We start from the raw sequence: 23908 nt of genomic DNA, 5'->3' as shown, positions 1-23908 counted from the left end.
GTAGTTTTAGAAAAAGGAGGTATAGAAAAAATGATAGAATATATTTTTCACATTTGGTGATGTGAGGGTGCCAGTGTAGCCGCCAAGATCTGACAGGTCTGGACACTCCCATTCATCAAGCCCGTCAGAAGCAAGTGCACTGTTCTCTAAAGTGCTTTGTCAGCCGCTGTCTACTGAAACAGCATTGATGAGGCAGTTTGGTCCTGGACATGTCTTGTTGGCTGAAAAGTACACATCTCATCAGCCAGCCCTTTCTTCTTCCAACACACATGCTGGACCACAGCGCCAGTGCAGTCTCTCACTACAAACCAAGAGAAAGCCTTGGCTCCTCTCTGAGTAGCGGGCTCCCCAGTCTCTCAAACCAGACAATCAACGTCCCCCACTGCCTCCTGTGCCCGAGTAGTGCTGAAAGGGGCTCTGGGTGGGACCCATGCACTGAGGCACAACTGCCTGGGATAACAAGACCATCACCAAAACGTGACGGTCAAGCAGCTCAGTGTCTGCAGGTGACTGGACGGTAATGGCCATTTTGTTTGGTCTCCTACCAGTCAGAACCCAGGCGGATGGTCACCAATACTGGCGAAGGAATTGTCTGCCAATAGTTTGTCATAGGATACTATAGGCCACTTTGAAAATAAATAAAGCAGCAAGCAGCCTCATGCGCGAACATGGTTTTACTTCAACGCAATGCATTTACTCATCCAATAACCACAAAGAGCCAGCGGAATAAAACGAGACATTAAGAACATCATGAGCAGTTAAGATTTATTTAGTAACAATATAAACTTTTTGCCTTTATTTATTTATCCACAATTAGATTAAAATGTTTTAGAAGGAAAACCAGAGTAGACCAATTCCAACGAGATGCACTTACAACCAAAAGATTCAACAACCTCTACCAGGTATTCACAACAGAGGGAAGGCATGGTTTCAGTGCTTGACATTTGATGAATTTCTATTAAAAAAAAACTAAAGTATCGGACTTGCTAAATGCTTGCATAGCTAAAAAGTGTTTCACATGCATTTATCTTGCAATCAACGCTGTAGGTTTCAATCCATCTGATCCATGTTCTATAGACAGCAGAACAGCCTAAACACCCAAAACAAATCTTCTAAACTTCCCTAAACCTTTAGGTCTATAAACAAGTGGACTCCTTTGCTAGCTATTTATTGCCATTACTGAGGGAAATAGGGTTTCACAAACACCGATGCCATTCTCTCAGTGCGGCACTGAGCGGTCAACCCACTAAATGCTACAATGCATTATATCTCCAAAGAAATTGAGATGAATGTACAGTACGTTTTCCCTCAAAGGTTTGTTCACATAATGATAGTTGATAGCGAGCCAAACTGAGGCGGTAATATAATGAATAGAATAATGAATGCAACGCTGACTCTGGGAACAACAAATGGGCCAAGTGAGGAGGCGAGAGCTAAGGATTCCCTTTGAATTGTTCTTTTACATACAGATGAAAGCAGTTGGTTCACACATTCAATAACAGCATAGGGTGACTAATTCACATTCAGGTTTAAAACACACAATCTACCAAGTATGATAAAATAAACCAGTGTCTTTATCAAAACACATCTACACTGTTCTGTATATCGTCGAAAAATCCAGAGCGGTCGCGAGTACGTTAGAGAGGTTGTTTAAGGTTTGACCTTGTGCTTTAAGTGTAAAGCGATGTCTACTACGAAAACGGACTGAAACGGCTGTGTTAATCACCGTCACGGCACATTATCAATCCTACCCTGCCTATGTGTCGGCCCACATCCAACGTCACATTAAGGTGTGTTCCTCGCCTGCACCACAGCTCCTCTACCTCGTGATCAGATGAACGGACAACACCAGAAGCTCTTGGACAGACTGACCCAGAGCAGGGTTTGAATGAGGACGGAGATAATCTTACACACGTTTATTGTTATGTTTCCGAGTCGTCCGGTGCTCTCAGTAGATATTGGGCAACTGGTTGTAGTTTCTCTCCCAGTAACCCTTGGAGAAGAGCCAGTCCTGGGCCTTGTTGTGGGGGTTGGGCCCCTGGGCGAACCACCTGCCGGACGGGAACAATGACACGGGAGTCACTGACGGCGTGGCGGCGGGGGGGGGGATGGGGAGTCAACATGCAGCGTGCTAAATGATACACCCGTGTATTGAGGTGAAGGCAAGAATGGCAAACATGTGCTACAGGAAAACAAAGTCTGCACTAGGAGTCTAGTCGTGTTCGCAGTGCAGCGCTCCCAAAAGTGTTTGAGGTTAAGTGTTGCATGTGCCTTTGTCGTCCTGTAGAGGGTGCTATAGTGCAACACTTGGAGTGATAAAAAAGGTAAACTACTGCTGTGGTGCAAAGCTTGTTCTAACCACAGTACAGTGCTGATCCACGCAAAGCAGAAACAGAATGCAAAACAAACAGTTATGAAGATTGAGCCAAACCTTGGGCCAAGCGCAGGGTTCCTTCTCAGTGACACGATGGGGGTTGGGTGGAATAGTGTGGACGGCACAAGACAAAGCAGCGATTAGCAAGGCATTAGCAGATCAGTCCACATGTGAACGCATGGGAAGAATATAAGATGTCCTCACTTGGTTTTCCACTCTTCACTGGATTTGGAGCGATTTTTCCGGGCCAACCGCTGCTTTTCCTCCAACCTCTTCTTTTCTCCACTGGACAAATCTAGATGAAGTCGACACGTGAAATTAAACATCAAGACATGCGCGCACACGCACGCACGCACGCGCACGCACGCACGCACACACACACACACACACACACACACACACACACACACACACACACACACACACACACACACACACACACACACACACACACACACACACACACACACACACACACACACACACACACACACACACACACACACACACACACACACACACACACACACACTTTTCAAATGGCTAGGGGAGGCTGGTACCTATGTCTCCGATCTCCATGGCCCGGATGTCGGGCCGGAGGCGGCAGTCTGTGGAGGGGATGGACTCCTCCATGGCCTTCTCCAGCTCATTCAGCTGCATGGCGAACGTGGAGAAGGCGTAGAACTGCCATGGAAAGAGACAGATTACCTTTATGAGCCCTCCATATCTACATAGGGATTTTCCCTTCCACGGAGCGGGCCAATTTGCAGCGTGTTTCTGCACTAGTCCATAAAGGACAAAAGAATCTATGACAAACATTACACAGCCTACAAGTAAGATTGAAAGTAGAGAAGATTGAGATGAGAGAAGATATGTACCTATAGTTTTACAGACCATACCAATTACGAGTATGTCAAATGTTAAGGCCATATAAAACATTTTTATATAGAGCCCTTTCAACTAGGGTGCATATAAGAGGTAGAAAGTGGAGTATCCAGCAGGACCAAATGTCATGGTCAAACGACCCCCTGCCTTGCTTCTCCTGTTCGCCGCTGTGCTGGGTGCTGACCTGGGCAGAGTTGTCGGGGCGAGGGGCTATCCTCCAGATGAGCTCACTGCCTGGGATCACCTGGACCGTCTCTGCGTCGGGTGGGGGCATCTCCTCCGGCTCCTCGTCCGCACTGCCCTGGAGGAACGGACACGGACACACAGAAGACACTCATTTAAAGGGACTCAAAGGGTTTTGTTAGGAAACCAATTGCAGCTTCTATTTTTCCTAGAAGCGCATTCATATAATGACATGTAATTAAATGTTTGCTGGACACTATAATAATAATAATAATAGTTATTACACGGCTCTTCTCAATGCTGTGGAATGCTCCGTTCACTTGCATGGCCCTTCCCGACTTCCGGTGGTGAATTTAATTTTTCAATAATGACCGTTGCTCAGCATATAATGACCTCTGTCAAGGAAAGTGGCTCTGATTCACGTCTTTCTTATCACTCTGCAAGTAGTCCGATAACTTTTCAACCCCAGCGGATTCGGTTGCTAAGCGTCGTCAACGTCTTTGGTGGACTATTTCTCTGCTGATCAACACTACGAATGCTGGTAACAAATATATTGTAAAAAGACACCCCGTGTGAAGTTATTTTTTCGTTTTGGCAAGTGGCAGTATAATAAGCGGGATAATGTATAGAACGGCGCCAGTCATTATCGAAAATAAGCCCCTTCAGGGCGAATACTATACTTCTATACATTATCCCTAACATATAGAATGGTTTGGATAAAGTGCCAATCAAATGCAATGATGACTAATGCAAGCTAACGCAAAACACTAGCTTTTTGTTGCAGTAATTCTTAACCAATCTATTTCAGCAAATAAAACAGATTTCGAACTGGTTGAAGTAGCGGCAGTGCAGTGTATCACTCAGTGCAATGTATCTCTCAATCTGCGGTCCTTAAGACAAACCCCGGCAGCTCTCCTCTTCCACGCAGACTCTGCGATCGCCAATTTATTTTAACCGCATCCAATGCACTGATGATCGCAGCATTACTAGTTTGGTTGATTTCCTGCTGCCAGCCACTACCCACTAAACCTCACAGCATCACCAGGTAATACCTGCTTGGTTTTCTTCTCCTCGGCGCTCTTCTTGTCTGCTTTCCTGTGGGCTTCAAAGGCCACGGGGTCTACGGCGTACAAGCATTCGGTCCATTTGCCGTAGATTGCACACAGCTTCTTTTTGCTGAAAAATTGACAGAGCCTATTAAAAAGAAGCTCTGGGCATGGACATTAATCTGACACGACACCACCAGGGAATGTAGTAATTACTTGAGGTGTACGTCCAGGTGCATTACACTCGCTGTACATCACACACATTACTTAAGTAGCAATAGCACCTGTACCACTGTACTACTGTGCTTACACACGCAGAAAAGGTAAAAAAAAAAAATCATACCTTTTATCCAGGATGTATCCCTCCACCTTATGGAGCTCTTTGCCAAAGAGGCCGCATGGTTTAAACGTCAAGCTGCACCGCTCTCCGGTCCTGTCCCAGACAACACACAGCTGAGCGTGAACACACACAGGAACGCACACAGCAGGAACAAAGCAGGACAAATAAACACAGGGGGAGAGGTGTTGGTTGTAAGAGGCCTCCTCAACATTACTTGTGATTGATCACTTCCACTTGGCCGTACTGCTCGATCCAAAGCTGGCCCACGATGATGTTGTGGACACAGCAGGTGGGGTTGGTCCAGGTGTATGCCTCGTTGTGCCTGCACCGAGAAGGGAGAAGGAAGAGCGTGTGAAGGCTCAATCGCCGTCACCACACGAATGCTGATCACGGTGGGTTTGATTGGGTTACAACCATCAGACTTGAGTTGATTTACCTCAAGTTTACCCAAGTTTTATACTGATGTTGCCCAGCAGAGATTAACCCAAGTGCCAATATTCAACCTCAGGGACAGCACCACCTCTAGAGAAAAATGGATATTGCAAGTTGCTCTTTAGGATCGGCTCAAGTCGTTCCAGGTCATGTCTCTTTCAAATACACACAGGACCAAATACTTTATTCGGTGCTTGCTGTGATTTGATGTTGTTCAGTAAATAATCATATTTGTTTTGTCCTTGTTTGACTTTGTTGAGTTGGCGTTTTATTTTGCAGAGTTGGCGTTTTTACGTCTCCAAACCTACTTGGGCAGCTCCAGGGTGATGACCCCCTTGGGCTCCGCCTCCACGCTCTTCCCCCAGAACTTGAGCTTGGGGTAGATGGAGCCGTGGAACAGGAAGTCCTCCTTCAGGCCCTCCGCGTGGAAGGCACTGACCGGCGGGTGGTGGCTCACCTGCTCCGACACCCAGCGGAAGCCCAGGTCCTCTCTACACAAACACAGGGAAGAGGTGGGTGGTGGTGGTGGTGCGGTGGACTGAGCCCTTGGTGCCTACGGGGCCTGATAATAATAAAACTTTAAAACACATTAGCGGTTTCAACATCATAACAATATTGAATGATAAGTTATTTTCTCATCACAGTGCTACGAATCCATTGTCTGGAAGGCTCACAATCAACATATTTAGAGGGCCCCTAATCCCCATAAATGACTCCCTCGACTGCACTTTGTATGTGGAAACTTCCATCATGAGTGTTGTTTAGGGAGCGAGACTCAGCAGTTCAGAGAGGCATGCTGGGTAATTTACCTGATCAGCTCATAGGTCTCCCCGAGCAGTGGGTTGAAGGGCTTCCCGGTCCTCTCCCACTGCGAGGCGACGGCTGACACGGCAAACGCTGCCACACACTGCAATCCATACACTCAATGAGCGCCATCGTCCTTAGCTCCGCCGCCGCAGGCATTATTAAAAGTTAAGCTCGACAAGTCGAATCAATTTAAGGTTAAGTCGAGTGAAATCAACATGATGAATTAATTAGATGACCGGAACCGGCCCTTGTACCATCTATATCCATCCTACAACGGCCACAGTGAGCCTGTGTGTGTTGGGGGAGAGGATACCTTCATCCTCTCCACAGAGTCGGTGGAGGTGTTGGCCTGCTGGAGGAGGTAGGTGTGCTCCATGTACTCAGCCAGCCTCTGCAGGAAGCTCAGCGGCTCATTGAACATCACGGGCATGGCGATCTTAGACAACTCCTGAAAAGTAGAGAGGTAGGTAGGGTGTGTGTGTGTGTGTGTGTGTGTGTGTGTGTGTGTGTGTGTGTGTGTGTGTGTGTGTGTGTGTGTGTGTGTGTGTGTGTGTGTGTGTGTGTGTGTGTGTGTGTGTGTGTGTGTGTGTGTGTGTGTGTGAACAAAACAACACTGTGAAGCCATTGGAGAAAATAACTTTTCCTTTTGTCAGACGGCCAGAAAAATTCCCTGTGCAATTCACTTCACGACCAGTAGATTTATTTAGCTGATGATAACACTGGCCTTTGAGTCAGTTTAATGAAAACTATTCCTCTTGCCTTCAGTTGCACGGCAGAGACTACAACGAGATTCAGTAACAACACTGATGCAGGGGTAGGGCATTTGGATCCCTGCAGACTCCCAAGAGGCGCTTACCGACTACCCCGCAGACAATGCAAATCAGGAACCCATTCATCACAATTAGCAAAGTTTCCCCACAGTTCAACTCGTTATTCAGAAAACTTTGGGTGCCATCTATTGCGTCAACAGCATTCTCCCCCACCCCTCTCCCCCCTCAAAAGAAGGATTAAAATAGGAGGGATGCACACTTGTTCTTCTCACCATGCCAATGCATTTCTTTAGGATGCTCCAGACGCTGATGTCATTCCTGGAGAACATGGGCGCGGGCAGGGACGATCTGTGTAGAGGCAATACAGGGCAGAGCGCTTTTAATGAGCAGAACTAATGCATTCATTCATGAGAAGGGGTGCAAGGTTCACTAATTGGACGGACACTTCTGCCAGGAGTCGGATATGGTAGACGTTAAAGGGTGGGGGAGGTGGAGGGGGAAGAGGAGGAGACGTCTCCTTGAGTGAGACTTGGTTAGACACAATAACAAACAGAGCAGATCAAGCAAAAGGTAGAGGAGATACTAGTATTTCTCTGTAGAGATCCTTTCCATTATGTTGTAACGAAACATTCTGAACCTGACAGTGGCAAAGACAAGCATTTGGAGAAGACATTGATGAGGAAATATTGCCCCAATGGATTACATTGCAGCCTATTCTGTGGATTATAGCTTGAGTTCTCACTCAATACTGGACCAATTTCAGAAATTGTCAGTCACTTTAAATTTGGGAAAACGGCATGTTGAAAAATCCCAAAGTAAGCCTTTATATACATTCGTGCTAGTATGCATTAGGTGTGAGCAAGTGTGCAGTTTCATTGAGGGAAATGGTTCACATGCAGTGAAACCTGACCTGGTTTCATTCTAAACATAAGCATATAGTATCAGAGTAGTAAATGGTAATATAGTACAGCTGTTGAATCGCAATAAGGTGAAGGAAATGACTTAAGGATGTAGGGGATGCCATTTTAAACACAAAGCAGTTTTGACATCGATTGATCTCTGGCTTTGGAAGCCAAGTCACCCGACACCTGTAAGGTAATAAGCAATCAGCCACTCTGTTCATGCAAAACCCATGAATGAATGGGAGACGGCACGCGTGTGGGTCTCAAGAATCACATGCGTCTCGGTGTCTTACACTTGATTCTGTGGTGTTTTGAAACCAAGATGTAACAGAGCCCATTCTAGCTGAAACCATTTCATGTTGACTTTTTCAACTGAACTCAGTAAACTCACCCTATTCTCTGTGATTGTAGTCCTTTATTGGGACATTACACAGCCCTGCTTAAACGTGTAGTGAACCCACTTTGCCACAGGTTCACAGGCCCTGTGGCAGATGGCCTGCAGGGTTCAGTGATCAGCAGCGAGGCAGCTGCACACAGAAGGGTGACGATACATCTGAACAAACAAGGAAGGAGTGAGTGGACGACTGAGTTATCAACGGTATAGCGAGCAGCCCAGTGGTGCGTGGAGAACCACAAACACATGAACCAATCGGGGGTCAAGTTTGTCCTAGTTTGTCCAAGTTTTGCCTGCATTCAGAGAACAAGCAACGAGTTTCAAAGGGCTCTGTGAGTGGTTCTCTGTGTGTTCTACAAAAGCCATGCAAACGGATTGGACTCAAGGCACCCGAAGTCTCTCTGAATGACACTAGCTTCACCATGTATACAGAGACATCCATCTATTATGCACACACACACACAAACACACCCCCCTACCTCTCAGGTCCTGTCTGTGCTAAATTATTTATGTGTCACTTGTTGGACCGACAAATGAAATAACATCTGCATTTACTGAAATGATCAAATAATAAACAAGGGAAATCGTCAGGCAATAGGAAAGCAGCAGCTCCGGACAGCTGGAGCTGCCAAGGAGCTGACAGGTGTATTCCCCCCTGACTGGCAACTCAAACAAAAACACCTGAATGCAAAAGGGGGCCGGAGTGAACAGGCAGGTGTCCCATTACATGGAGTGTCAGCGGACGGGCACTCCTGAATGAACCACCAACTGCATATTATTGTCAGCAGTAAATTGCAGCTATCTCACTTGATGGGACAGAAGGCATAACGTAACCCATCGCATGGAGAGTAAACGCACGTATGAAGTCCACTCTCGCTCAAGCAGGCCGCATCGACGGGGCCGGGCGACAAAGCAAAAAAAACAACAAATCTAAAAGCGACACGCCGACCCACCTGTACTTCTTGACCCCGTTGCATTGCGCCGCCTGGTTGCCATGGTCCCCGTCCCCGGACATGGCTCTGGGCTCCCCGGTGGGCCGGCGGCGGCGGAGGCTCCTGAAAAGGGGGGTGTCTCGGCCCTCGTCCTCCTCGTAGGAGTGGCTGGCCACGGACAGGAACCCGCTCAGCGAGAGCTCCGAGTCAGTGTCTGCCGGGCGGAAGGGGGCAGGTGGCGGGTCATGCCAGGCACGCGCACACACTCGGGTGTCTCGCATGCGCACATACGAGACACACACACACACACACACACACACACACACACACACACACACACACACCACAACACAACACAGATACACACACCCGCAACAGTAGACCGGACTGGAAACACGGCGCTCAACTTGCTCTCCGGCTCCGATCCAGCCGCCTCCCCCTTCTGCCCCCCTCCGGCTCCTCCGCCCTGCCCACACCCCCTCCCCCAGCCAGCCAAGCCCCACCTGGCCGTCCTCGTCCAATGAGAGAGGCCGCACAGACGCCTCACTTCCTACTGCATTGTTTAGCGCCGGGCTTGTTGGCTGTCTGCGATGACCTCTCCCTCCCTCCCTCCCTCGCCCCGGCGGGCTGACTCTCAGAGGACAACACAGGCAAGAGGGGCGGATGAGGGAGTGGTGCGGAGGGAGGATGGAGGTGAGGTGTCTCTGGTGGTGAGGCGTACCCGTTATACACCGACACACCGTCCGCCTGAGGACTGCGGGCGCAGCCTCGAGGGTGTCGTTATCACCAGGCGTCGTGGCGATGGGGTTTGTTTGGGGAGTATGATGACGTCCACGGCGCCGTACACCTCCTATAGCGGAGAGCGCGGCACGAGAGTTGTGCCCCCCCGTCTCCATAAACACACTGTGCACGTGACGAACGGAGACACGAGGGAGCCGTCGTGCTCGTGTGCAATCAAATGGAAAAACAAACATCACACTGAACTGGAGCACGGGAAGTTGATCCCCATGACCACTGGCAGACCGAGCGCCTGCAGAATGGCAGCGATCCGGGAGACTCAGAGCCAATCAGGCGGTACAGTTGGAGATTGTAATGCGCACACCAGATTGCTGAGGAAAATCGTTGGAGCATTTATAGTAAAGCGATTAAAAAAAAAAAAAACGGAAAAAAAAGTACCAGAAACTGGCACTGACAGCGTACACTGTGGGAGCGGGTTTATAGATCCACTGACTCAGCTCTGTACAGACGGATTCTTCTTGTTTGTTGGACACTGTACCGCTCGCTCATTAAATGCGTTCATTGTTTGTTGTGGACAGCATGTCCGGTAATCATGGCTGCACAGAATCAACGACTGTGTACCCACATGGAGGCAGATGATGGGCTTTACCAGTCGAATAAGGAAGTGACAACTGCGCCGTTGGCAGGTGTGTGAGCAGATTGTGGTGTTAAGGGGCGATGTGTTCAGCGCAGGTCCGCCACAGCAGAGTGGGCTGTCGCTGGAGGTGTTAAATATATAACCAGTGTACTAGGACTGCACTAAAAAGATGATCAACTGTCAGGTCATAAATCATCTTCGTACTACCGGCAAAATAAAAGGCATGAAACTAATCAACATTTCCTCATTAACTTAGAATGGGGGCGGGTCACTTTGACCCCAACCACCACGCTCCACCTTAAGGCCATTAGAGGAACTACAAGTTAGTGCTTCAGCCATGGCTTCACAAACAGGCGGTCATGGCTGCTGCTTGGGACCCACCCAGAGGAGCTGCCAGGGCCCCTGCACAGCCCCACTCCCCTTACGCTGTGTCAACCACCGTACAGATTAACAGGCCAGCAGGTGTGGGGGCGTAGGGGGAATGACGTCTCACCTGACTCTGCATCGTAGAAGTCTCCGGTCAGGGCGCTGAGCGTGGGCGACTTCCTGCCCCTGCTGAGGCTCCCGTCGTGGCGCTCGGTGACCAAGATCTGCAGCGCCTCCGTGAGCGCCTTGTTTTTCTCAAGCTCCTGTTCCAATTTCAAGTGCCACACCTGAAGCACACACACACACACACACACACACACACACACACACACACACACACACACACACACACACACACACACACACACACACACACACACACACACACACACACACACACACACACACACACACACACACACACACACACACAGGTAAAACTGATGAAATGTACATGCATCTTTACACTGGTCTGACAGAATCCTGATATCGACATGTGCATAATTGTATGTTGACCCATTGGGTACACAATTCTTCCTCAGCTAATCAGTCTGTCTGTGCATGTCCTTCACGGAGGCTGCTTCGGAAAGTTGGTTATTTTCCTAACCTTAGTCCCCGGCTCCGGTTACCTCCGGTCAGAACCAAACACCACAGTCTCCAGGAGCTCTGAAGCCCAGGATTGGGTGTCCCTTGGAGGCAACCCGAGCCAAGCGACAAGGGGGCCGACCAGACCAATGTCACCCATTGTCTAAATTTCGTCTCCTCACAAAGGCCAAACATTAAAGAAGACGAGTCTCTCACAGCGATGAAGGGATATTAATGTGTTGACTAAACCACAGTCCAATGGGAGATATTAGGCAGAGTAGAAAATTATGTCAATAATAACAACTCTCCCCAGACAAAGTGCCAACAGGAAAGCATTCATTGCATTCATTATATTTAATAGAGCAACATTTGAAGAACAGACTTCTACTGCTTTTAGAGTATAGGGCGTACCAAAATAAACAACTCAAAAGTATGCTTCCAACCAGGTGAGGAAACAACAGGGTCACCTTGAGAAGGACAGCAGAAAAACAAAACAGGGACGGTAGGAAGACTGAAAGTTAGAATATTCACAGTTACGAAACATGGCTATGTTTCATATTACTGCTGCACAGAAAGTGGGTGGGGAAATTATAGTCTTCTCTGAAATAGTCAGACCTAACCTATCGGGGCCACTGGCGCGTGCAGTAACCAGGCCAAGGCTTCTCAACCTCGGGAAGATCTCCTCTTCATGTGACATCAAAATGTGACATGAATAATAAAAGAGTTGCACTAAACGATGTTCAGAAATGTAAAATTGTTCCGCACATTGCGAATAGATTATGATAAACCATATTTTCCAAGTAACCCAATCATATATTGTATGTTACATTCATGTTATGACTTTTGTTATGATTATGATTATGATTATTACGATTATTGTATAAATAATGATCATATAACCGTTCTATGATCATAATCTATATAATAATCATAACACAAATTATACACAAACAATATTACTGAAGGGTATTGTGATGAGGAGGATCTGTTGCATGTACACCGACCTACTTCCTCTTATTCCATGGACTAGACACCAACCATAGCCTCCCACTGTGAATGAGGTCGTAGAAAGTGAGGATGACTCATATGTAGAAGCTACTTTGGTTCACTGATTACCAAACAAACAAATAGGTACACCCTCTGCTACCCAGGTGGCCGGTGGGTTAATTTGTTCACAAGGTAAAAACCCCTACAAATTAAAATCTAATGAAAAGAGTTCAGGATTGATTGATTGATTCTTAATCATAAGCAACCTTTCACTATTAACCAAACACAAGACACAGCTTGGTTCGTTATGGAGGTTATATGGCATCATCTTCATTTGATGAAAACAGCAATATGTCACGAGTCTATAAAACGGGTTGCTTTCTATGTATGCACCATCTATCTATGCACCAGGGACAACGGCTAACTAGCATCTGAACTCAACAACAATTTGATCACTTTCACACTCTTGGGACTTGTTTCATCTCACCCTTCTCTCCACTGCACTCCTCTCCTCTCCTCTCAGTCCCAGCCGAAGCGGGGCTGTTTGGCTGGATGCTGAGCGTATGTTTGATTCAGGAGTCTTGACTCGCGGCCTGGTAGAGCCCGGGCCATGTGCCACACACACACACACAGCCTCCAAACACGGAGTGTCTGCCAAGTAGCTCTTTACTCTACTTGCAAAAAGAAATGGCTACGGCTTGCAAAATGAATGAGTACCTATGCAGAGGTTCTGATCCAACAGCAGCTTTGAGTTATGCGCTGCGTAATGTAATGTAAATTAAGTGTGAGGGATTGCTGACAGCGCACCCCGAGACGGGGCACTTGGCTTAAGAGCCCATTTGGGACAGAAACACTTTTGTTCTTTAACTATCCCAGGAAAGATTGCACTCACACTTATCCCCCTCCTCTCTGCACCCTTCCGCTTCACAACACACAGCTCTATTTTAGTCACTGCTGCGGCGATGGTGTGTATTCATCGCTGATGACTGGGAAGAGACACTGTCTCCCCGGCCAGGACCCCCTGAGCCCTGACAAAGCTAGGCTTTTACTGGGCTTCTTCCGCCCCTCTGGCTGGAGCAAACACAGGCTGTAATGGACCGTTAAGGCCCGCTACAAACACTGTACTGTGCATCAAGGCAGCACTGAACGTAGCCAACGGTTTAAACTGGGAATGGTGTGGTACATATTTGTTAATGCCATTTCTTTCTTTTTTTTTTTATGAATGGAGCCAGTACTGGAGATGAGGCAAATATGGCTCTTAAGCTTCTCTACACTTGTGGTCTACCGCCAGATGCCTACCACCATACCACCACTACCAACACCACAAACAGAGTCCATTACACTGAGAACAACACAGTGAGACAGCTCATGTCAGTGCAGGGTGGCTACATGATTTTCAAGTACGATGGCCCACTGAGTGGTGCCTGTGGACAGCTAGTTTTCTGCTTGTACACTTTAGTATACTAGTGTTCAGATTGTCCCAAGCCAGGGCTGTTTGTGAAAGGCTACCAGACACATTTACAGCTCTGTCTCCGCGGTGATACCAAACTGCCTATTCTAGTTTTACGAGAAGACCAACAGGGCATAGCTCTCCCTGTCCTCTCCCCCACAAGGCTTGCAATCATCACGCAATCACACACACACACTCGTCATATGTGCACAGATGTGGCATCGTGCGACTAGTGCACTCCAGTTCCGCCGCTGATGAATTGGGTCAGAGCAAGTTCAGACAGTCTGCCAAGGGGCACTGCCATAAGTGCTGCTAAACACTCCCCCTACTCTCCCTGAGGATTTGTGCTTCAGTTTCACACATCTGCAGAGACATCTCAGAGCAAACACGAGCTCAAATTGAGGAGTGAGTCACTTACACTTTCCACGTGACTGCCTGCTTGGTGTGAACTACGACAAAAGATGGGATTAAGGCTAATACTGTCTTTGGAGTTGGCACTCAGCAGCCCTCTTGTTATCATAATCCAGTTAGCATTGTGTAGCCGCTCAAACAGACCCACCCCCTAATCGCATGGAGCTTATTAATGAAGTGCAATTTTTGTGTGTACAGTGACTACACGATGGCCTGCCTTTTCAGGACACAAACACTTTGCAGACAAGAGAGCGCTTCGGTCTCACACAGATCTAGGGGGGCTAAAACACAGATGTACCAAGTCAAAGACGTTCTGTTTGGAGATGTAGATATAGAGTCACAGCTGTGGTTGTCTGTATTATTAGGAGCCCGCTGTGGTTTGCAGCGATGCATGCCTCGCCAAGCAAAGAGGTCTGTAATCCCATGGCACCTGGACATTGTTCAGCGTTCCCATAAGGATTGGCTCTTATGAGGCAAAGGATTGAAGTGACAAAGATGTGTTAGCAAACTCAAATTAATTTCAGTTCAGTATAAAGAATTGGAATTCCATAGGTTATTGCACACCGTGAGAAATGAGCATTAGTATTACTTATTTGTATTAATTACATTACTAAATTCATTACTACATAAAAATGCTTTCTTGCTTTCTTTGCTTGCATGAATTCTTCAACATGCCATTAAAAAAACAACTAAAATATAATATAATAAATATAATTTAATAGTTAAAACCCATTAAGCATGCACAGAAGAACAAAACAACTCAGCATTCCCTCAAAGTGCTAAATGTCAACGCCATAATTCACAACGCCAGCCTGAAACACGCATCAGCCGAGGAGTTACAAATCATTCGCAGCGTTTGAATTGCAAAACCCCTTAAGCAATCCACACCGGGACTAGCCTAGTTGTGACAACCGCCAGACATTCTTATTGCGTGCACACAATCACCACCACCGACAGATGAGAAGAGAGGTCTTGTTTTTACCTGTGCAGGAACTAGACGAGTGCTTTATCTCCTCTCTCTTCCACCCTCCCCCCGCCCTGTGCCTGGATGCTCTGCTGGTGGGGGTTCAAAGTGTGCCTGTGAGTGGTGAGGAGATCTTCAAAGAGTGAGGGCGACGGCATACAGTGTCCCGTCCGGACAAAGCTGGGAATGTGCACGCACTCAAGTTCCCAGCATCGCACAGCGTTTCCCCCTTGGACACGAGCGTTCAAGAGTGTGCGCGTGTGGATGCACGCCTCAGGGCTCTTGGTTGTGCTCTTGTGTGTTTGTGTGTGTGTGTGCTTATGTGTGTGTGTGTGTCTGCCTGCTGCCTTTCCTCAGTAAATGCAAAGCTCAGCATAAAAGCGGATCTGGCGTTCGGCTTCCTGCCCACATTCGTTCTGGTTATTAAGGCACGGCTCCACGGCTTTCCCAAGGACGGTGCCAAGCCACCGCCTGGGACAGGTGGGAAGAAACCAGTCCACGCTTTCTTCCCCCGCACACACACACAAGTGCAAAGCCCCAGCACTGAACGCAACGCCATATGATTTCAGAACATTTCAACACAAATCCATAAGCCAATAGGAAGACTGCTCAGGGTGGAGCATGGAGGAATCAATGGACAAAGATACAGATGATCTCATTCACAACAAACTCTGTCCCAAACAAAAAACACTATGGAGCATTTATACAACTTTATACATATCCTTTCAAACCAGCAGACCTGTTCATTTGGTTGGGCGGTGGGAAACAGTGAGTCAGGTGCATCAAGCTCCACTACTAGGCTTCACAACAAATTTACTTTATTTTACATGCCCTAAAAGTCATTACGACTGCACATATTTCACCTTCAGTTATCTGTCTGTGCTGCCTCGCATGTCACATAGAGCCCAGAGTTTCAAACCTCCCGCATTTGAAAAGCACTAGAGAGGAAAATCAATATGCAGTGGCACCATATTGCCACCGCGAGGTCCACCACATGCCTCCTCTAACACACCAAAGGAGCACGTGGTTTAGTGACAGAATCACAGCGCCCACTCGTTCCCCGTTTACTTCTCCATTTAGGGTGTCCCCATTTTGTAGTGCATACGGTTCCCTATACAGTACACTACTTATAAACATATTATAAACAATGCAAACTTATTTACGCACTGCAGCCCATGACTCCCATGATCTTTAATAGTAATCGCATTCCTGCTTACAATTGCATTGTATTCCGGCTACAGTGTAGGGTGTAGGCACCCCCATATCATGTACAATGAAATTACTTGTTTTATCGGGCCCCTAAATAACGACAACCCTGTGTCCCTCCTCAGACTATGCACCTTGTTAGTTCGCAGCTTCTTGCCGAGGTAGAGAAACACAGAGAGCTGTACGACCCCAGACATTGTTTATGCCAGAGAGATGACATTTGGAGGAGCGTTCGGTTGGAACGTCGCCCTTGAAAGCATTGGCCCATTAAATTACTAAACGTGTACTGTATGCACAATCACTAGCGATTGTTCACAACAATGAAACACCATAGCTGATGTGTCCGGTGGAGTAAAACGCTACACAATGCAACGCTTTCATGGTCAGTGTAGCTCCCGGGTGACACTTGTTTATGCCACCAATACACAACCTGCTGATGGATTTCCATCACATAACTGATTTCCAAAATCCCCCTGTTCAATTCAGTAAGTATTGCACTATATAGTGGTCCACTATGTGGGTGATAAGGGACCACAGCCAAGGAGCAGATGACAGCTTACGGTACCTCCTCCTGTTTGGAGAGCAGTGCCAGACAGGACTGGAGGGCGGTGCAGGTCTCCCCAGACAGAGCACTGGTCTGCCTGGCCTTCAGCAGCAGAGGGGCAGCCAGCGCTGCAGGAGAACAAAGACAATGACAATCAAATCTGGACCCGCGACGTGGTGACACTTTACAATAAGGGTACAATAATTACCCATTATTAAACATTAGTTAATGCAGTAATAAGCATTAACTAACAATTAATTAGCAATTAATGAACAGTTAACTAAGGGTTTAGTTTAGTAATCATTTACGAGTGATGTTTATGTTAACCAAGGTAATGGTGTTCATGTTAACTAGGCTATTAATATACTCATTAATTAATAAGATTAGGGTTAACCCTAATCTCATTAAGTAATGTATAATATAATACCTTCTATATTAGGAGCGCTCTTACCGTCGTTCTCCTCGTTCTTCACCATTGTTAAAAACACAGACACCTCACACTCCAGTTTCAGCTGGGAGGCACTGGCTTCCTGAATAGCACAGCATTTGGAAAAAATAAGTGCAGACATCCCAGATTTGAGCCAACACACCTGCACTGTAGCGGACAGTAGGGTAAAAAGCTGAATCTCAACTTTCCCCAGCTCAATATAGCAGGGTCTCACTTTGCCATTCTGTACACAGCTGAGCTTTGACTCACCTCAATAGCCCGAGACAGGCTATCTGCTGCCTTAGTATCTTCACCCCCCTCTTCTTCATCATCTCCAGCCATCGCCTGCTCCTGGCTACAGTGGCGGCTGCTGTAGGCCGAATGGACATCGAAGGCATCCAACCATTTCTAAATTAAAACAGAAGAAATATTCGGCATGTGACCCCTGACAGATAAATATAATGAGACATGCAAACACGTCCCTTGACAAAGATGGGCTTAGATTTGTGTCATGCTTTATGTGAACATAACCTATCATCTTACTCGTCTTGTTGTAATCGAGTTGGTCTTTGAGGACACTTTGAAGTGGAAATCAGTGCTGTCGAAGCGTCGGAGCGTGAAGTAGCAGTTATCCCAGGGTTTGATCTGAGACGATATGGATCATGATCAAACAGGGTCATTAGACGTAGATACTTCACCACATGATCAGAGCAGAGTGTTTGATGGCTGCTCTGCTCGAAGGGCCAAGTGCTCTTAACTTGCACGTTGTGTACCATGCAGTAGGCCAGCGTGAGGGCCTCGGAGCCCTGCCTTCTGACGCCACTCCGTGCATCAGCTCTGGAGAGACATGGATAGAGGCGCAGGTAAACAAAAATAGCAGGACATCTTCCACAAGGGTTCAGGTCGTAATTGAAACACTGTAAAAGTGAGAGTCGTCTCCATTACCGGATTAGTGTTGTGATGATGAGTAAAAGTATTGATTCAATAGAAATATATATAAAAAAGGATAACCCTTTACCAAAACAGTGACTCTTAGGAGACTGATGACGCTCACCGGCTGAGGTACCAGGATAGGTTTCCATTCTCGAGCACCACCCAATGATAGCGCCAGCCGAGAAAGCGGGAGCTCTGTGGGACGAAAACAACAAAAACAACCCCCCCACTTTTCAAAACCCAGTGGAGGGTAAAGAGTGTTTCCATATTTCAGAATTCTGGTAAAAAAAAAAAAAGTACCTTCCACAGGGGGCCTTCAAACTTCACAACTGTGCTGCTTGTTTCCTTGAGATAAATATGCATTAGTAGATATTCATTCACTGCTAGACCAAGTGCATTCTCTTTCAGGATGGATTGCAATCATGTTTTGTGGGGGTCGCCATGCTATACAATGCTCGTTGTCAATTCAATCTAATCTATTCCAATATAATCTGCTCCAAGTAGCAGCCATTCAATTTTAGCAATTTGTCATAATTCTAGTTTTATACTTACTTTGACAGCGGCAGCTGCCAGAATCTGTTTCAGCTCATCGGTGCAAGCGATGTCAAATGCTGTCTGGGCTGCAACCACATGACTTAAGTAGCTTATTATACACCTCTGGCCTCTCTAACCAAAAAGCAAGGCGTAGAATTCTAGAGGGATGTGTCATTACAAGTGTCAAAAGTAAGTTGAAGGGCAAAATGAAGTTGAGTTTTAGCAATGAAAAACCTAGTAAAAACGTAGCCTAAATGAATGGGCGGCCCAATAATGTTATATAAATAAAAATGATAAATACATGACTCTGTTGTGTCATGATTTTGCCAAAAAAATATGACTATGTGACTAAAGGTCATGCAGAAAAGTTTACTTCAAGAAATAAAATTATCCATAAGCACAAATATTTGAATAATTACTAAACTAAATTAAGATTGGCAAATAAAAGCCTAACATTAATCTTCACAAAAACTAAAAACATTTATCCATTGTTTCCCATTGTGGACAGTATACCGTTCTTGTTTGTTAGGCTGGGGCTGGCTCCATGCTTGAGGAGCTTGACAACACAGTGCTCCTGCCCTCTGTAGGCGGCACAGTGTAATGGCGTGTTGCCCAGCAGGTCCCTGCAGTGAACGTCAGGCGCCTCCTTCACGTTCAGCTAGATACACAAGACAATAACATGTGAATAGGGTGAAACACCACAAGACGAAATTGTCAGCATCCACTGACTTCATTGAATATTTCCAACTAAACAACACATTCTCCCGCTCTATTTACGATTGAACAAGGCCTCAAGAGGTTCTCAGCCATTTATGAATGATTTCATCCTGAATGGAAGCTCAAGTACATCTCATTGCGTCCTAGAACATACTCCAAAGCCTGTTCATCATATCTCACCAATACTGTCGAGATTCAGTGTCAAAATGTTCAGCATAACATCACATCTCATTATCACATTGTTTGCAACTGAGAATAACAAAACACTGAGACACTGTCGGTGCGACGCTGACCATCTTAGAAAGAGCGACGAAATCTCCCTCCCGGGCGGCTTCCAGGAGGTTATCCTCCTTCCTCCTCACAGCTCTCCTCTCCGCCGCTGCACGCACACACACACACGCACACCCAACCCTAAATGAATTCAAGTGCTTGGGAGAACGAGCACTCGAGCGGCGGTGGTAATCACACGCCGTCAGACATTGAGGTCGTCGTCGCCGCCGAGCCCCGGCCTCTCCATACCCTCCAGCATGGTGATGATTTCATCGTCCTCCGTGAGATTTCTGGGGATCTGGGCCGTCCCGTTGATTATGCTGGCGCAGGCGTCGTAGCGCAGCAGCATGAGCACAATCTCCTGCACGGCCCATAAAGGATACAGTGAGGCTCCCCGGTCGTTCCCCCACACCGTTATCCTCCTCGGATCCAGACTTTAGCGACGATAAGCATTCAGATCAACAAGAAAACTTCCAATGTGAAAAGCAGACAGATAGTCATCAAGAGTCCATGATGGAAGTACTCTGGACGATGGGGCGAGACGGATGGAGAGTAACAACATGGCCGCTGCCACTCAATATGAATGTGGAAGCGGAAATGACGCAGTAAACAATGCATTAGCCACCACCAGCGCCGCAGCACACGTCCGGTCACCTTTCTGCCCGAGGAGGCGGCCTTGTGCAGGGGGGTGTCTCCCAGGTCGTCCTGAAGGTTCACATGGGCCCCAGCCTGCCAATGAATCCCAATGAAAAGGAAGAGCAGAACATATACAGGCAAACACACACAGGCATGACATTGTGCAGGACATAATGAGTCTGGGGGGGGGGGGGGGGGGGGGGGGGTGAGAAATTGCCTTTACTCAGGAGGTAGAGCGGGTTGACTCTAGTTCAGGTACTTTGATCCCCGGCTCCTCGTAGCTCCTAGCTAGAGTGTCGAGGTCAGTGCTCAGGGCAAGACACATCACCCTAAATGCTCCCGACGAGATGGCTGTCAGCCTGCCTGGTTGACTCCGCCGTCGGTGTGTGAATGTGTGTATGAATGGTTGTTAGTTGCTTTGGATAAAAGTGTCTGCTAAATGCACCAAAGATCTGGAATTAAAATAGGTGGATTGGATTCAGGGCCCTGAACCACAACCCTCCCCCGCAACCAAATAAATGATCAGAGGGCCGTATTGAGGGCTGCAACTAATTAGTATTTGGACAGCAGATTACTCAGACAACAAGGATGGAATGTGACAGCCTCGAAGGAGACACCTGTTCACTCAATCCGCTCCGTCAATTGCGGATGCACAGACACATCCATCGATTTTAGTTCCAAACAAGATGATTAAAGAGCGATAAAACCATAGACTATAAAACAGTGTGTTAATAACATCATGAAAATGTTTGAAATAAATAAATAATAATGATGCCCTTCTCAATTAAATTTTATTTGTATAGCACTTAAATCACAGGTACAGTCTCAAAGGGATTAACAAACCAAATATTTATGACACCCCCCTTCCCCCTAGCCCCCCAGAGGGCAAGAAAAAACTCCCTTCCCTTTGATGCTCAAAATCTAAAAGGTAATTACCTTGAGCAAGTCCTCTACGACATCCTTATGACCAAAGTGACTGGAGAGGTGAAGTGACGTCCATCCTGCACTGGCATCACTCCGAGCTAAAGCGATGGCAGAGGTCAAGACCAAAACTCAAACGTATATTAGACAGGCAAACACATGCCGTTTCGTTTGGGTGAACCTGCACTTACATCTGCAGTTGAGTTCGAAATGGTGACTCTGGTCCATCATGAGCCGGAGGAGACTCTGAACACGTGATCGATCGCCCTCCTCTGCATGGAGGAGCAGCTGGGCCTCGAGCTCGACCGGCTCCATGACCGAGTGACCCTCACTACAGTCACTTTCCTTTCAAGAGAACCGATAGACTTCAGTTTTCAGACTGACACATACTGTGACTAGTCTTAAAAAGTGTGTTGATAGAGAAGGCAACGTGTCGCAACATGTTTTTGTTTACCACAACACAGCGACATGGAGGCTATTTACAACAAACTAGGGCAACCTGTACTCATTGTAATAGAAACTAACTATCGAGTGACTTTTCTTGTTTGTTGGGAGTTAAAATCACTGTTTGTTTAAACTTACAGGTTGGACGGACATGGTTGAAACTAGTTGCTCGCACAAACAGCGCCAGCCGCACCCAGTTTTTAATCAGCTGACAGCCGCTGCTGCCCCCTCCATGTCACGTGACGAGCTGCACGCTCACAGCGCGCTGTCAACGTCCACGTGGGTTCTGTGTGTCTAAATAACGTCAGGTCCCCAATGTTAATAAATAATAAATATATCTCATAAATAATATCAAAAAAGATGATTGACATTTGTTACGGCTTTAAACTAAGTATTTGATGTTGGAAGGCCCCGTTATTTTCCAGTCATTGGAAAACGCACAAATCTTATCGTCCTTTGGAAGCTCCTGCTCCAAAGAGAAAAAAAAATCCACATTCTTGTTCTCCTGCCCACACTCAAAGGGATGATTGGTTTCTTCAAAATGAAATGGCAGTCATTGTCAGGCGCTCTCTTTATAGGTATCCTATGAGCAAGCCTACGTTTCCGGTCTTAATGTGAAGAGACGTACAATGAAACACAGCCCACACATAGAGAGCATCTAAGACGTACTTCAATGGCTTCGTTGTTCACGAAAAAAAATAAATGGGGGAAAAAAAAAGAACTGCTGAATAAATTACGCAAGCATATATTCATCAAATCAGGTCTTGTGCCGGCGAGGGAAGACGTGAACGGTGTGAGTTCAAGTTAATTAGCCCGGCAATTATTGTAAGCTGTCACACTCGGTGACTGCGTGTGTGTGCTACGGCGCCTAATCCCCCACAAATGACAAGATAATGGCGGCAAGGAGAGGCCACCGCTTCAAAAGGAGACTAGAGATACTATTCCCAATGGGGACATTTAAGAGACGAGGGAGAGAGAGAGAGGAAGGGAGAGAGAGAGAGAGAGAGAGAGAGAGGATCATAGTAGGTCTATACTGTATTAATTCTACACACATATTCTCTTGACTCTCTCACACACACACACACACACACACACACACACACACACACACACACACACACACACACACACACACACACACACACACACACTCAGACACACACACACACACACACACACACACACACACACACACAAGCTCACAGACAAACACACACACACACACACACACACACACACACACACACACACACACACACACACACACACACACACACACACACACACACAAACAGACTGAAACACAAAACACACACACACACACACACACACAGTTAGCTGATGCTTTTATCCAAAGAGACATAATAAATAATTGCATTCAACCATGAGGATATAACACAGAAATTGCAAAAATCATGAGAGTACTTGAAATTCATAGAATAGGAAAACTGCACACTGCGCACACACCCCTGCTTTTCCTTACTTGAAAGAGACAAAACTATGCAGTGAAAAATATGTTTTTTGCTTTGATCTTATTGAATTTGGGGTTGCTAAGCTACACAGATGCCTGATGTGCGCACCTGCATCAGTGGTGTCTTCCTGTTTCAGTGCATTTACAACCACTGAGATATGTTGAACTTGATTATAATTATCATGCATCCACGGAACACAATTCATCTGCTTATGTTTCAGTTCAGGCCGGGCCACAATATGTAACCGTTGAATGCTAATGTTATTCAACTTCTAGACAATGCCATCACCTTGATTGTCTGGCCTATTGTGAGTTACAATGCAATTGATGTCATACACTTACATTATGTGCATACTATTTGTTTCAACACAGGTGACAGACATTTTAGTTATCGCCTAAAAAACGAATTGAATGAAGAGGTTTAAGTATATTTTTTATATTTAGAATGATTGCCTTTGAGTAAGGGATGCCGTTTCTGACTTTCTATTGTGTGGCTGTTCAATACCATTCATTTCACATGTTTTTATTGTTCCGTACCATCACAAGTGTAATTATGTTTATTTCTAACAATACATATTTAAACATGATAAATTAATATTTCA

The 23908-nt window shown here is 46.5% G+C and overlaps 1 protein-coding gene across 2 annotated transcripts; it reads right to left on the bottom strand.

Moving 5' to 3' along the window:
- Positions 1–904: 904 nt before the first annotated feature.
- Positions 905–22031, bottom strand: LOC311361128 (oxysterol-binding protein-related protein 1-like). Of its 2 annotated transcripts, XM_084481333.1 has the most exons (29): positions 21974–22031; positions 21583–21736; positions 21407–21492; positions 20489–20563; positions 20084–20195; positions 19858–19943; positions 19361–19505; positions 18866–18933; positions 18614–18658; positions 18435–18508; positions 18154–18217; positions 17924–18025; positions 17651–17788; positions 17405–17483; positions 16975–17081; positions 10934–11093; positions 9087–9279; positions 7110–7185; positions 6381–6515; positions 6070–6167; positions 5569–5751; positions 5043–5150; positions 4832–4921; positions 4495–4618; positions 3444–3560; positions 2935–3058; positions 2579–2669; positions 2432–2452; positions 905–2051 (listed from the first exon to the last, which is right to left on the bottom strand). In XM_084481333.1, exons 1-29 carry the CDS (start codon positions 21986–21988, stop codon positions 1949–1951), a joined length of 2973 nt encoding a protein of 990 aa, XP_084337459.1. In that variant the 5' UTR covers positions 21989–22031; the 3' UTR covers positions 905–1948. The 2 variants fall into 2 exon arrangements, with proteins under 2 accessions (XP_084337459.1, XP_084337460.1); XM_084481334.1 differs by lacking the exon at positions 2432–2452.
- Between the last annotated feature and the right edge of the window lie 1877 nt (positions 22032–23908).

The sequence above is a fragment of the Micromesistius poutassou genome (assembly GCF_964030765.1).
Source record: "Micromesistius poutassou genome assembly, chromosome: 16".
Lineage (NCBI taxonomy): Eukaryota > Metazoa > Chordata > Actinopteri > Gadiformes > Gadidae > Micromesistius > Micromesistius poutassou.
This window is presented reverse-complemented; position numbering and strand designations above follow the sequence as displayed.

Coding starts and splice junctions, on each gene's coding strand:
- LOC311361128 (XM_084481333.1), bottom strand. Junction 6,516..7,109: donor TAAAGAAATGCATTGGCATG/GTGAGAAGAACA, acceptor TCTACTTTTCAG/GAGTTGTCTAAGATCGCCAT. Junction 5,151..5,568: donor ATCACCCTGGAGCTGCCCAA/GTAGGTTTGGAG, acceptor TTCTCGGTGCAG/GCACAACGAGGCATACACCT.